Source organism: Cupressus sempervirens, unplaced genomic scaffold (genome assembly GCF_028749045.1).
Source record: "Cupressus sempervirens isolate cs-2001-9-10 unplaced genomic scaffold, ASM2874904v1 CseChr00s100002_03, whole genome shotgun sequence".
Classification (NCBI taxonomy): Eukaryota; Viridiplantae; Streptophyta; class Pinopsida; order Cupressales; family Cupressaceae; genus Cupressus; species Cupressus sempervirens.
In genome coordinates this window covers 2,308,322-2,322,450 of record NW_028322207.1, presented here as the reverse complement: position 1 = coordinate 2,322,450, position 14,129 = coordinate 2,308,322, and the positions used below count along the sequence as shown (strand labels likewise).

Here is a 14,129-nt window from a genome sequence, read left to right as displayed (position 1 = left end):
CATTTGAAAAAGGGGAGAGAGGAAGGAAGAGAAAAGGGAAGGTGGAATCAAGAAAGATATAATGGAAAAGAAAAAGAAAAAGGAAATGACCACTCAAAAGGCAAAGCTTATGAAGAGTTGTGACTCTTCTGAAGGGCGTTATCATGGAAGGCTGTGACTCTTTCAAAGACCATAAATTATGAAGGGTGGCTTCTCTTCTAAAAGGTGGTAATTATGAAGGGTTGAGACTCATTCAAAGAGTGGCAATTATGAAGGGTTATGACTCTTTCTAAGGGTGAAAATGATGAAGGGTTGTGCCTATTCCAAAGGGTGATTATGGGGAAAGGTTGTGAACATTACAAAGGGCAGGCATGATGAAGAGGTGTGATTCCCCACCACTGAAGATGTAATATCAACTCATTTGAGAGAGACAAGGAAATCCATCCATTCATTAGCAGAAATATAAGCAGATCTAATAAATGATAACAGACCTATCTGATGAATAAGAGCAACATAACAAAGATAAACCGAAGTCACTAACAACTCAAGGCAAGAAGAACTGATCATCATAATATAAGAGAAAGCAATCTCCTTCAATAACTACGGCCATTTTAGAGTCAAGCATAGAGTGGGTCTAAGGTGGTGAATAAGCAGATTTAAGCTGGGTCTGCGTCAAAGCAGTAAAACCTACACACATCCAGTCATCAAGAAAGCATTGAACCATCAGGAAAAGCAATCAAAAGCATCAATGCTCATAAGAGCAGACTCATATATTATGGTGATCAGAATCAGAGATCAAAATATATGCAGGCAGTAGCATTCTTATCCATTGGTGGGGAGTGTAGACTCTAGAGGGTAATCCCAAAGAAAGGGACATTACATCAACTTTACAAAGTTCCTGAAATCACTAATCACGTGGCAGAAAATCAAGATAAGATAGCTTTTTTCAGAATTATTCTTATAGATATCAAGTTGAATAGCATAAACAAGTTCAATCTTTCCAGGTAAAATTATATTTAGGATATAATGCAGTTATCACTCTTAAGTTGGAATCATTGTTTTTGGGCAAAAATCAGAAATGTACGAAAATGGAGACATTACAGACCTATGAATAATTCAAAATTAAAAAATATCATGTTTCCCAAAATCAGAACCTTACAAGAAATGGTTGCATTATGCATCTTATAATGGCTGTATGTTTTGACAGAAGCTTCCATAATTCAAAAAACCATGCAAAAACTGGCCAACTTGCATGACAAATCAGCAGGTGAGTGTGTCAATAAGTGACTCATGAATTAATTTGCCAGAAATCAGGAGTTTGTGAAAAGAAATTTCCTCACAATTCATAAATACAGTTTGCAGCCAGAAAACCATCAACTCTTTTCATTTTTACAAAAAATTTCCTTCAAGCTTTCAGTCCTTCAACATGTTAATAATATTTAGTGCATTTACAAGTAATAGCTTGCCAAAAATCAGGAGTTTGTGAGAAGAAATTTCCTAGCAAAATCATAAATACAGAGTGCAGCCAGAAAAGCATCAAAACATTTCATTTTTTCACAATTTCTCCTTCGGGCTCTCACTCTTTCAACATGTTGGAAAAATTTACTGCATTTGCAAGCAGTCTCAACTGATTTTCAGTGTATGTAGCCTAAAAATGTCCTTTCTTTTGTTCTTTATTTTGTTTTTCACTCTCATTCTAGGTTATATTACTCTACTTTTTAGAAATTGTGTTGTTTAGCTTGCTTCTCAGGTCTAACTTCACATTTTATCATCCTCAACTTATTTATTTTAATTTATGCTAGGGTTTCATCTCTTTTTAAAAATCAGATATGACATCAGGTGGCCATCCTATGGACCCTAGTTGGAAGAACAGAAGGCCAGAAGAAGACAAAACACAATTAGCATGTACCGATTGTGGGAAGAAGATCAGAGGCATCGACCACCTCAAATATCATCTTGCATGAATTTGTGGAAGTGATAATTCTGTGTGATAAAATAGAGTCCAATGGCATACAAGAAGTTATAGTTCTCAAGTCTTAATATGAGTTGAAGCAAAATGGATGTTGGAACATGTAGTGGCCCAGAACATTATTTAAAATTACAAGTTTGATCACATATTTGATATGACACTCCACTAGAGACTATGATGTTTGAGATTTATGAACATACCTATTTTCAATTATTACCTTAGTTATGGGTCCTCCTTCAATCAGAAACAAAAGAATGAGCAAGCGTGGTTTTAGAAAATCTAGTCACAACCTGCCATTTCAAGTACCTTGGAGGTTTTCTTCTGTCCCAAATGAACCCAAAGGGTTCAGAGAAAGTTGAGAGTTCTGCATGTTCATTTCCAAGAAAACATATGGCCAAAAACCAAAAATTTATGCAGGAAAAATTTGAAGTAACAAAATTTAAAGCATTTTGATTTTAGATCTCTAAGAGAATCTAACAAATCTAGTTGTCTTTCTCCATTTGGAAAATGGTGGACTCGATAACTATTTATTACATCTGTCTCACTAGTATCCATGGTGACTTTGGGTTCATTTTCTTTATGTTGAACACCTATTAAAAAAAAGTTACTATATCATATTCCTCATATCAAAAAGATAAAAACATTGGAGAAGCTTTGTGGTCATTTTGGGAAGAAATTTTAAGTTTATTCCCTACTTTGCAAGCTTTCTTGTTTTTAAATAAACAAATATAGATTTCAATAACTTTAGGTGTAAAGTATACGAGGGCTCCATTGTGTAATAGACACAAGCATGGATGAAGATAAGGAATAGCCTTGGTTGGATTTAGCATTAGGTAGGGATATGATATTTGCCAATGCAATTTTAAATTTACTTTTTCTAAAACAACAGCAAGTTTCAGAGATGTCTCCACAAGCATTAAAATGAATTGCCCGTCTACATGTTTTACTTGTATGATTTGGTTTATATTCAGTCCAATTTGTGCCTCCTATCATACAAGGAAATCAACAACAAGCAAGGGGCAATGAAAACGTTGGGGCATAATCCTTGAGAAAGAAAGAAAACTTGAATGCATCTAATGTGTTTTGAATTTGGTGTATATTTTTTTTCCTCTGCTTTTTGGCAAATTATCAGTACCTTGATATATTATATAGTACAGTTGTTCCCAATCAAGGGGAGGAAAGGAGAGGAGAAGGAGGTGAGGGGGTCACCATACCTGCATATCCAAACCAGCAACTTAGACTATGCCCCTTGAGAATTTAGAAGTGACAGTAACAAGTAAATGAAACTGACCAATGGTATGTACTAGTGCATTGTAACAAATAACTTCCTTTTGGATCTATCATTATATAAATGAATAGAGTCTACTTACCTTTTCTCTAAATTCAGTTTTATGCATTTTTTAAGATTGTTTTGAAAGTATATTTGTTCTTAATGTTAATAGATATGTCAGAGATATGGTGAGATTTTGCCGAGTAACAAATCTTTAAACTATGGAAACTTCTACTGATGCAATTTTCAGACACACTGAGGGAATGTTAACAGTTAGAATGGCTGCTAGAAGACTTTAGTTATGCAGATTGTTTGGACTTAAGTGGGCACATTTTAGATGGTTTGGAGAATTGATAAATTTTATCGCATAAAATGAAAGAATTTCTGTTTTGACAATTAAAGCATTTCTGTCGCACAAAATTATATCCTTGCATATAAATCTTGGAGAAACCTTCTTCATGCAGCTTACATTCTTCTAGTATTTTACAGAAACTGTTTTAGCCTTCAGTCTTAATTAACTTTCTTCATGCAGGTCACTTTTTTCTAGTATTTTGCAGAACTTGTTAAGCATACAAACATATGCCTACTGTCATCAAATGCTTTAATATTCCATAATATACAGCTACAAAATGAGTTACCAATGTATTACACTAGGAAAATCCCATTTACAGTAGGATATCATTGTATATGATGCCTCAGATATATTTCCTATGGTTTTTATATTTATTGTATTTCTGGATTCTCTGTAATTTGGTTAAAACAGTTATTGTCAATTCCAAACAGTTTTTAAACAGTTTAAAACTGTTACTAATCCTTTCCGAGATTGGTTTAATTCGTTGAAATTTGAATGGGAAATACATTGCATAGAATAACTTGAGGAAGCCTGATTTACTTGATAAATGAAAAGTATGACTGAGGAAAATGTATGACTAAAATGTAAAGATATAGTGTGAATCTTCAATTTGTCTATGCTGGTTCCAATGTAAACTATTTGAAAATTTTCTTTTAACCTGTACGTAACATTTAGAAGAAGGAAATAGAATTAGGTGACTATGCGTCATATAAAACATGTTGAATAAAAGGCATAATAACTTGCCAAATATAGAAGCTGATGTTCATATATAGTAAAAGTGGACGGAGGTAATTTGAATGTAGATACCTGATTTACCATAATTCTGATGAATATGATGCCTTTGTGGAGAGCTGAAGTAAACGTGCCTCCTCATTTTTTGACAAGCAATCCATGGATTTGTTTGCATATGTACATATCTGTCAAATGTGAAATTGGGCTGTATGCGAAAGGAAGAAAGCTCTTTGACTCTTGAAATTGCTGTGAAAGTTAGTCCTTGGCGATCGATGTTGCAATGTCAATTGTGGCATGTTGCAATGTAAGTCCTTGTGCTTTGTGTATGGTCAATGCCCATGCCATTTTAAGCGGAATTTGTCAACAAAGTCCACGGCTCAATGGTGTTATTGGCACATCCATTGGGTGATTATGGTCCCATGGGGTGCCTATGTAATTTTTGACGCGGACAACAACAAAGAGTGGGAGTTGTGGTGGTTTCTCAGAGGGTGCATAAACAATTTTTTGTACTTGTCCAAGTGCACCATTAACAAGGCATGTTTCTACCCACAAATTGGAGGCTAACATGACTTCTTGCCTAATACGTAGAAGTATCTATGACTCTAGTTGTTCATCAGCCTCATCTGAAATTGTAGAACCTCTCAGTTGTTCTGCAATGCAAAGGGCAATTGGCATTGTTGAAGATATTAACATTTGTTTATTATGTAACAATACCATCTCATTTGTGGCAAATAAATGTGTAGATTGTAGGAAAATGGATTGTTGTTCAAAAGTTAGTGAGGAACTTGATCTTGTCATTAGAAGTTTCCAGTCAGCAATTGTTGATGTTGCGTTACGTAAGTTTGACAACAGCAATCGAAAGCTTACTTGAGCATCATCTTCCCCATTTTGGCGAAAAATATTTTGCAAAGTAATAACTATACTGAAGTTGGGCCATAGTGTTCCCCCATAAGATGTTGAGGCATACATTGGACTGTCTTTCACTGGTGGTAATTGACCCAAATCACCAAATAGAATCATTGAACGCCCTCCAAATGGGATGTTGTTTTGGCATGGAAATGCTTCACGCAACCGTCTATCAATTTTTTCCATTAGCTTTGGCCCTATGAAACTCATTTCACCAATTAGAACATATTGAATGAAGTGCATAACTTGTTGGAAAGATGCAACTGATTGACCTTCCATTGGTGTCATTTCCCTAATTGGAATCCGAAGTGCTGAATGAATTGTAGGCACTTGAATATTGAATGTTGTTACCCCTGTTGGTGCAAGTAGAAGAAGCGGCGATGGCCCATTTGGTGCTGATTTGATTACTATGTTTTTTATGCATTTAATCAAGTGAGATTCTCCTGTTCCTGTTGTACCTTGAACAATCATTTTCAGTGGAGATTGCATCGTGGTTGCTTGTGCATGGGAAGCAACTATATCACTAGCCATTTTTTGCTCCAGGGATAGAGTGTATTCCAAAGTTTCGTAAGTATCATTGGCTATATGAAATGTTTGCCAGTTGGAGTCAGTGAAGGAAGTCGCTATAACTTCTTCAAAGGTATTTCTATGAGATTCTCCCCAATCATGGTTGGTATTAATGCTGCGTCGACCAAGCATGTTTAGTTCGTCAACGTGAATAGGCTCTCCTAGTTGTAATCCAGAAAGGACCTGCCATTCATCACGAGTATCTTCTTCCATATGTTGTGCTTCCATATCTAGGCTATTGGAACTTCTTCTTCTATTGTTGTTTCATTTGATCTGTGTACATGCCATGGACTTGAAGCTTTCCCAATGTTGTATGATCTCTTCTTCTATATTTCCTAAATCTTGCTGAATATTTTGGAAATGGTAGTACAACATTAGTTATATCCAACAAAATGTGTAGAATGATTTGCCATTCCTTGCAGGGATAGTGGTGAATCGTCGAGGAACTCGAACTATTGCATTCTTAGATCATTTTTTCCACTAATTGTTTTTGCGACTAGCTCTATAAGATCATTTTTGAGTTGCATCAAGAAGTGATAGTGTTTCTAGGTGTGGAGGTCGAGACATGCATATGTCAATATGACTTAGAGATATTGTTGTAGATGTGGGGGAAATGGAAATATGGTCTGCAATTTGTTTGTGTACAGAAAGGGAAACAAATGTCCTACTACAAATGGATAGGGGCAATTTGAGTAGGAGGTGGGATGTTTCTTGAGCTCCAATGTCTCTTTCAACAAGTGAGTCAGTTAGCATTTTCTTGAATGCAATTGTTGCTGGTCTATCGGATGCACAATTGGTGAATATACGAGATAGCATTCAATGATATGTTTCAAATTTGTATTCTGATTTTGAGGCATACTTTGCTATATATTTGAGAACTACATTTATTGATAAAATTGGTTGACAGTCTACATTGGCTTTTTAAATGGACAGAATTGATGGGTTGAGTATGTTGAGGCGGTCATCATTTCCGGCAGCATTGTATTTTGGTTGCCCATTTTCTGCTAAAGAGATGTTCGATTTGTCTTGCATTGGCCTAGAGGCTTTGTATCGACAAACCATACTTGTTTGCTTCCTTCGAAGAAAAGTTTGTGATGTGCATTTTGTATGTCATTGGACACGATTAACTAGTTCAGTGTAATCATCAAGAGGGTTTCTTGTCAAAATCTCTCATGTTTGATGTAAGCAAGGATCATCTATTGGTGAATGATGAATTACTTGATTCCTACTTTCAAAGGTCCATGGGTTCCAGCAGACATACTTATCAATGCATTCGATTGCATTTTCAACAAATTGTTTATTCCAATCCAATTTGTCAAAATCTAGTGCATTAGGAAGCCAAATGAACCCATGGATATGTGTGGTACCTCTGTACTGTCATTCATACCTACGGGGTATAAAATTATTACATAATATATAAATGGATATAAAAACACATTTGTAAAGGTAATTTGCTATGTACCTGTACCAAAAGTCCCTTGCCCCTAGAAGTTTTTCAAGAACCTCTTCTCGAAATGCAGTGAATCTATGGTGCATGTAAAGCGTTGTAAGGTGAGGGTTTTCAATTATATTTTGTGGTCTCCTTACATGTTGGCTTGAAGGAGTTGTTGAAGGCATGACATTTTGTAGATCTGCCCATTTAGTATCTATTGCACTGAGGGTGAAGACTAGTGTTGGGCAACCAGGTTGGATCACCATATCAAATAGCTCCCTCTTCTTTCAATCCAATGCAAGGTCAATCACTTGCATCTTTCCAACAAGCTATGCACTTCATAAAATACGTTCTAATTGATGAAATGAGCTTCATAGGGCCAAAGCTAATAGAAAAATTGACAGACAGTTGCGTGAAGCATTTCCATGCCAAAACAACATTCCATTTGGAGGGCGTTCAATGATTCTATTTGGTGATTTGGACCAATTACCACTAGTGAAAGACATTCCAATGTATGCCTCAACATCTTATGGGGGAACACTATGGCACAACTTCAACACTATTATTACTTTGCAGAAAAAATTTCGCCAAAATGGGGAAGACGATGCTCAAGTAAGCTTTTGATTGCTTTTGTCGAACTTATGGAACGCAAAACCAACAATTGCTGACTGGAAACTTCTAATGACAAGATCAAGTTCCTCACTAACTTCTGAACAACAATCCATTTTCCAACAATCTACACATTTATTTGCCACAAATGAGATGGTATTGTTACATAATAAACAAATGTTAATATCTTCAACAATGCCAATTGCCCTCTGCATTGCAGAACAACTGAGAGGTTCTACAATTTCAGATGAGGCTGATGAACAACTAGAGTCATAGATACTTCTATGTATTAGGCGAGAAGTCATGTTAGCCTCCAATTTGTGGGTAGAAACATGCCTTGTTAATGGTGCACTTGGACAAGTACAAAAAATTGTTTATGCACCCTCTAAGAAACTACCACAACTCCCACTCTTCGTTGTTGTCCGCTTCAAAAATTACATAGGCACCCCATGGGACCATAATCACCCAATGGATGTGCCAATAACACCATTGAGCCGTGGACTTTGTTGACAAATTCCGCTTAAAATGGCATGGGCATTGACCATACACAAAGCACAAGGACTTACATTGCAACATGCCACAATTGACATTGACAACATCGATCGCCAAGGACTAACTTTCACAGCAATGTCAAGAGTCAAAGAGCTTTCTTCCTTGCGCATACAGCTCAATTTCACATTTGACAGATATGCACGTATGCAAACAAATCCGTGTGTTGCTCGTCGAATAAATGAGGAGGCATGTTTACTTCAACTCTCCACAAAGGCATCATATTCATCAGAATTATAATAAATCAGGTAGCTACATTCAAATTACCTTCATCCACTTTTACTATATATGAACATCAGCTTCTATATTTGACAAGTTATTATGATTTTTCTTCAACATGTTTTATATGACACTGTCACCTAATTCTGTTTCCTTCTTCTACATGTTACATACAGGTCAAAAGAAATTCTTCAAATATTTCACATTGGAACCAGCATAGACAAATTGAAGATTCACACTATATCTGTACATATTAGTCATGCATTTTCCTAAACTGTACTTTTCATTAATCAAGTAATTAGGCTTCCTCAAGTTATTCTATGCGATGTATTTCCCATTCAAATATCAAAGAATTTAAAGTTTATTGCTTTCTGAAAAAAAAAAAATTCAGCATAGGTATCTTATTTAAGTTCCATAAATGTATTAGTGAACTCTTCAAAAGTGTTATTTGCTTCTTCTATAATTTATTTCCTTCATCGTGGAATGCAAACTCATCATTTATATTTTAGCAATGTACTTAATGTATGTTGCTTTTCATTTTTGGCCCTTTCACTGCTTATGCTTTATAGATGCTTATGAAGGTTTCTATTTACTTTTAACATTCCATTTCCAAAGTCCCATATCACGCTCTACTCTCCTCCTGTTTATTTCATTCACATAATACTTTTGTTCGCCCTTAATGTTAGATTTATCAGAAACCCTATTTATATTTTATTGTGGAACCAATTATTTCTTCGTCATGCCATAAAATCACTTGAAGCTTTTTATATGTTACTCTTTCATTGCTAAAACAATTTTACAAGGACAAAGGAAATATGATATGCTTCTAAGAATAAAATATATGTAAGATAAATTATATTTGTTTCCATACACTTCACAATCTGTTTCCTTGAAATGATTCAGACACGTGTTTTGATTCTTGCATGTGTTATGAGTCTCTTTATCTAGAAATAAGCAATACACAACTTGATTTCAATGGGTCCATTTAAAGCTGTCTGTAAGCTACTCAAACTTTTATACTCCTATTTGTTCAAATATAAGCAATCAAATTTATTTTCTAAATGTTATTTATTACCATAAATTATAACTTAACATATTTATCTTCGGCGTCCTTATTGCAACCTTAGGTGCAATCGCTAGTATTTATTGTATTTCTGGATTCTCTGTAATTTGGTTAAACAGTTATGGCCAATCCCAAACAGTTTAAAACTGTTACTAATCCTTTCCAAGATTGGTTTTATCAGTATAAAAGCTTTTCCGAGGAGCCATCTTTCTAGGTTTTTTCTTACATAAATTCATATAAATAAATCCATTAAAGTTAGCATCAATTGATGTGGCCAACTTTCAATAATGCTTCTGGACTAATATAATATTTTCCTTAGCCATTTCCTGTAATCTCTGAGACAATTTTGCTTCAGTATGGATTTCTGTTTATACGAATTAAAACTAGGGCTTGTGGTGAACGTCAATAGCAAAATGATGCCTTAAGTCTGCAGTTACCCATGGCTTTCTGCAAGTGAATTAATTTTGTTCCTGACACATGGTTTCTCACGAGCAAGATCATACGCTTGATAAGAAATATTGCATATGGCTTTGACTCTCTTAAGTCCCTTGACACTTTAAATTCAGAACACATCCGAAGGCTGCAACTCGCTGACTCTCGAAGTAGCCTCTCCAAGTCCATTAAAAGGCGCACTTTGTGGTTAAACAAATTTTGCTAAACAATTCTTTACCAACCATTCTTATTGAAAAAATTATGTAATATATCCTTCCTTATTGACAATGTATGGGAGATAACTCATATGGTTTATGTTCCTTATTCTTAGTTACTTCTCAAATATTAGCTGCAAGTTTATTATACTAGTAAAGCTGCTGTCCATTTATGTACGCATGTTTCACTTCCTCCCGGTTAACAAGGATTTCTTTTTGGCTTATTGGGCTATGCTCTCGTATATAAATGTCCACTTCAAGGGCAACATATCTTGTTCTTGTTAGATTTCCAAAGTGAAACTGTCAGAGTTTTAACTTTGCCAGGGCTGGGTTCATTCCTCTTGTGGCTGGGCATGACTACCGGGTTCCAGTAACCACTGTGTGGCGTAACGGCTTAAAACCAAAAGTGTTAAATGTGGCCTTTCTGGGAATATCTCTCAAACTAACTTTTTCTCCGCCAGCTCAAAACAAATACAATCGACTAAATAAGAAACAATCCACGCGTTGGCAATTCGGCATATGCAACACATGCGCTCTTTCATCTTGTTCACATAGGATATGTCTCTGAGCAAAATGTATTCATCAATAAGCAGATATCATTTTGTTAATCTAAATTCAAAAACAATGCATCATAAGACGTTTAATGAATAGCCCAAGTTTTGCTAAAACAATCAATACATATGACAGAAACAAACAGCATGTGAGAGACTTCGTTAACATGAGAGTACCAAGACATTTAGGGGCTTCTGAAACTACAATTCGATACCCAATCATCAACGCCTACCCAAAATCAGTCATCCCATCTTATCCTGCACAGAGTAAGGATTGAAGAATCATACTTGGTGTGGGAATTCGAAGGACACGAGCTCGAACATGGATGAGCATCAGAGATAGACCAGGGGACATATACTTGTCCAATGCCCACCTTACTGCATGTTTGCTATTGGTATCTTTGCTAACGGCCACTGCTACGCCTATTGAAGGGGCAACAGTGGCTTCTTCTATTTCCATCTCCATTGGAACCAGTGTGCAGGGGCAGAGAAGAAGAAACGTGATAAAACTCCCTCAACCCAAGTCACCATGAAACCAAATTATCATTTCTTCAAAGGGGCGACTCTTCAAACACTAATTAATTCGGCAGGCGGGTTGTTTTCTCCTCCAGCTTCCCGCTTTCTTCGTCGTTTGTAAATTTGCGCTTGTGTTTGTAAAAATTCAACAGTAATTTAGCTGGGTTCCACGTAGAGCCCACCACGCATGCCGGTTGTATAAATTTGCGGGAGGGCATGGAGGCATATTCAGCGATGCGGTGGAATAACTTAAGCATGGAGGCGGAGCAAGTACTTACAAGGATCTAATGAGGGGGTTACGTCTACAAAGGGATCTTGTGTGGACCATTTCTTACTCGAGGTCGCTCTCCAGTGCCGTAATCAAACAGAAACTTCCATGAATAACGCGTCAACGCTGCCCAGGCAAGGATCTTCGATCTGGAAATTTTGTTTATAAATGAGTTTATCTTTCATAGTTATCATCGTCAAGGGTGCTGACAATAAATGTATGCATCTCAAGTTTCTTAATAATCTATTGAATGGATGTAGAAAATGGGTGACCTCATGGTCAAGGTCAAACTTTTTAGAAGTCGATTAAATGTATGGAGGAAAGATAATTTTATGGATATATAATAGGATTTTTGTTCTCTCTTCTTTTAAGAGCTTTAGAAAATGGGTGAGCTCATTCTCAAACTTTTTACTAGTCGATTAAATGTACGGAGGAAAGATCTTCGTGATATTAATGAATTCAAAATTCTTCGGTCCATATTTTTAGGTTTGTAAGTGTTTGGTTTGTTGGTGAAGTTGAAATGGCTCACAAAGAGTCCACCAAAGATCAAGTCTTGGTGAGTGCAAGGGTTTCATACCATAAGGGATGCTCGTGTCTTCATTGGGTTGCCTCACAAGTCTGAACCATCAGGCAAAAAAATAAAATTCCTTTTTCTCGAATTATAGAATTGTTTTCTAGACTATTCTAATTTTATGATTGTGTATGTATATATGTATGTTTTTTTGTGTATGTATATATGTATGTTTTTTTGTGTATTTTAAATTTTAAGAAGATTTTATCACATTAAAGTGAGACTTTAGGGGTGTAGAGAAGAGATGAGAGAGGTGTCAAGGGAGTATTTTGAAATAAGGTCATTCTTATTATTTTAAGGGTAAATTTTGAATGAATACTCATTAAAAAATACTTCATAGATATAATTCATTATCACGGTTAACTTTAAGTGCAATATTTGACAAAGAGTTGTTATGTATTGAGATTTTTTTTTTTTCATTCTCAAGTTTTTGCCTCTTTCCTTTTTTCTAATTAGCAATTATGATAGGAAGTTGAGGAATGGTTACTTTAATTTCTCGTAAACAGCCAACTATTTTTGTTTTTTGTTTATGTTCAACATAAAAAATTGATCTATGTATCACTAATTTGCATACCTCAAATGATGTGGATAAAAAGGACTTGACTTTAATAATAGCTTGCTAAGAAACTGTCCAATAAAAAGTGGATCTTCTAAAACAACTTTAATAAGGTGGAGATGGCATATGATAAACAAGGGCAACTTTGAATATCATGGACAATGGAGAGAGGTGTGATTCTATATGTGGAATACAATTGGCTTTTATGATCCCAAATGACTATCTTAAAGACTATCATTATGTACATTTCCAGTCTACAATTCATACTAGGATTGGGAGAGTGGTTAAGGGACTTCGTAAAAATAGTAGTTTCTTCTCAAGCCTGCTTCTATATTGCCACTCATTATAAAGGATTTGAGCAATACAAATACACAGAGCCCGAAGAATACCTGCATGTAAAAACCTGTCATAGAGAAGAAAAAGACAAGAGGAGGCAAGGGTTTTGCTCTGAAAATATGCAGATTGTATTCTCAGAAATGAAAAAGATGTAAGATAATTACAAATGATCTATCCTTATAGTAGGAGATTGAAACCCGAAAAGGGTAACCTAAAAGGTAAATATTATTTAATAATTACTAATTAATTATTAAATGAGAATGTAAAAGGTGCATAAAGTGAAATCTTAAGAAGAGAGAAAAGGTAATTTAATTAATGAAATTAAATTAACATTTTTCTCTAACACCCCACCCCTTAAGATGAGCAACAATGTAACCACAAATAATGCAAGGAAACTACAATGCTAAAAACAAACTTGGGTCCTAGCAACAAGACCTGATGAGGTGCCCAATCACAATCAAATCTCTATGAAACGGAGAAATAGAGAAAACCCAATGGGAAAAACTCTATTCCAAAAAGAGATAGAAAAAAGATGCACAAATGAAACATCTCAAGAGAATCTCTCAAGACCATAAGTACAATGAAAGCCTACATGATAGAAGCTTGAGACTCCATAGCCCCCCAGAAAGGCAGAACTCCTGTGTCGATGAACATACCAATGTGGCTCCAAGCTAAAGGAAACAAAGGCAGTGAACAAGGATGATAAAACCCATGTATGTAAGGTGCAGTTAGAAGTCCTAGCTGATGGTCAAAGGAGAAAGCATGAGAATCCTAAAATGGAATCTCCAATGGAGGTGGGATAACAGGTGTGCTAAATCTATCATCTAAGAGGAGATGTGTGTCCTTTGAAATATCCTCAACAACTACAATAGGTGGCTCAATGGCTGAAGTTGCAATAGTAGGCAATGTTGAAGAGTAATCATGTGCAAGAGATGAAATTTGACTAGGAGGTGGAGGTGTAGAAGTCACAATGCTAGTCTCAGGAACAACACATAAATTCAAGCGACCTAACTTCACCTTAGTAGACTCTCGTGAAA

The 14,129-nt window shown here is 35.7% G+C and overlaps 1 protein-coding gene across 1 annotated transcript in view; it reads right to left on the bottom strand.

Moving 5' to 3' along the window:
- LOC149527829 (U-box domain-containing protein 35-like) overlaps window positions 1-11,765 on the bottom strand; it is a 54,745-nt gene extending 42,980 nt beyond the window's left edge. Inside the window, exon 1 of the mRNA XM_089812090.1 lies at window positions 11,134-11,765. Within this exon, the coding sequence (XP_089668216.1) occupies window positions 11,134-11,311 (178 nt within the window). The 5' untranslated portion in view covers window positions 11,312-11,765. The remainder of the gene's footprint in view (window positions 1-11,133) is intronic.
- Between the last annotated feature and the right edge of the window lie 2,364 nt (window positions 11,766-14,129).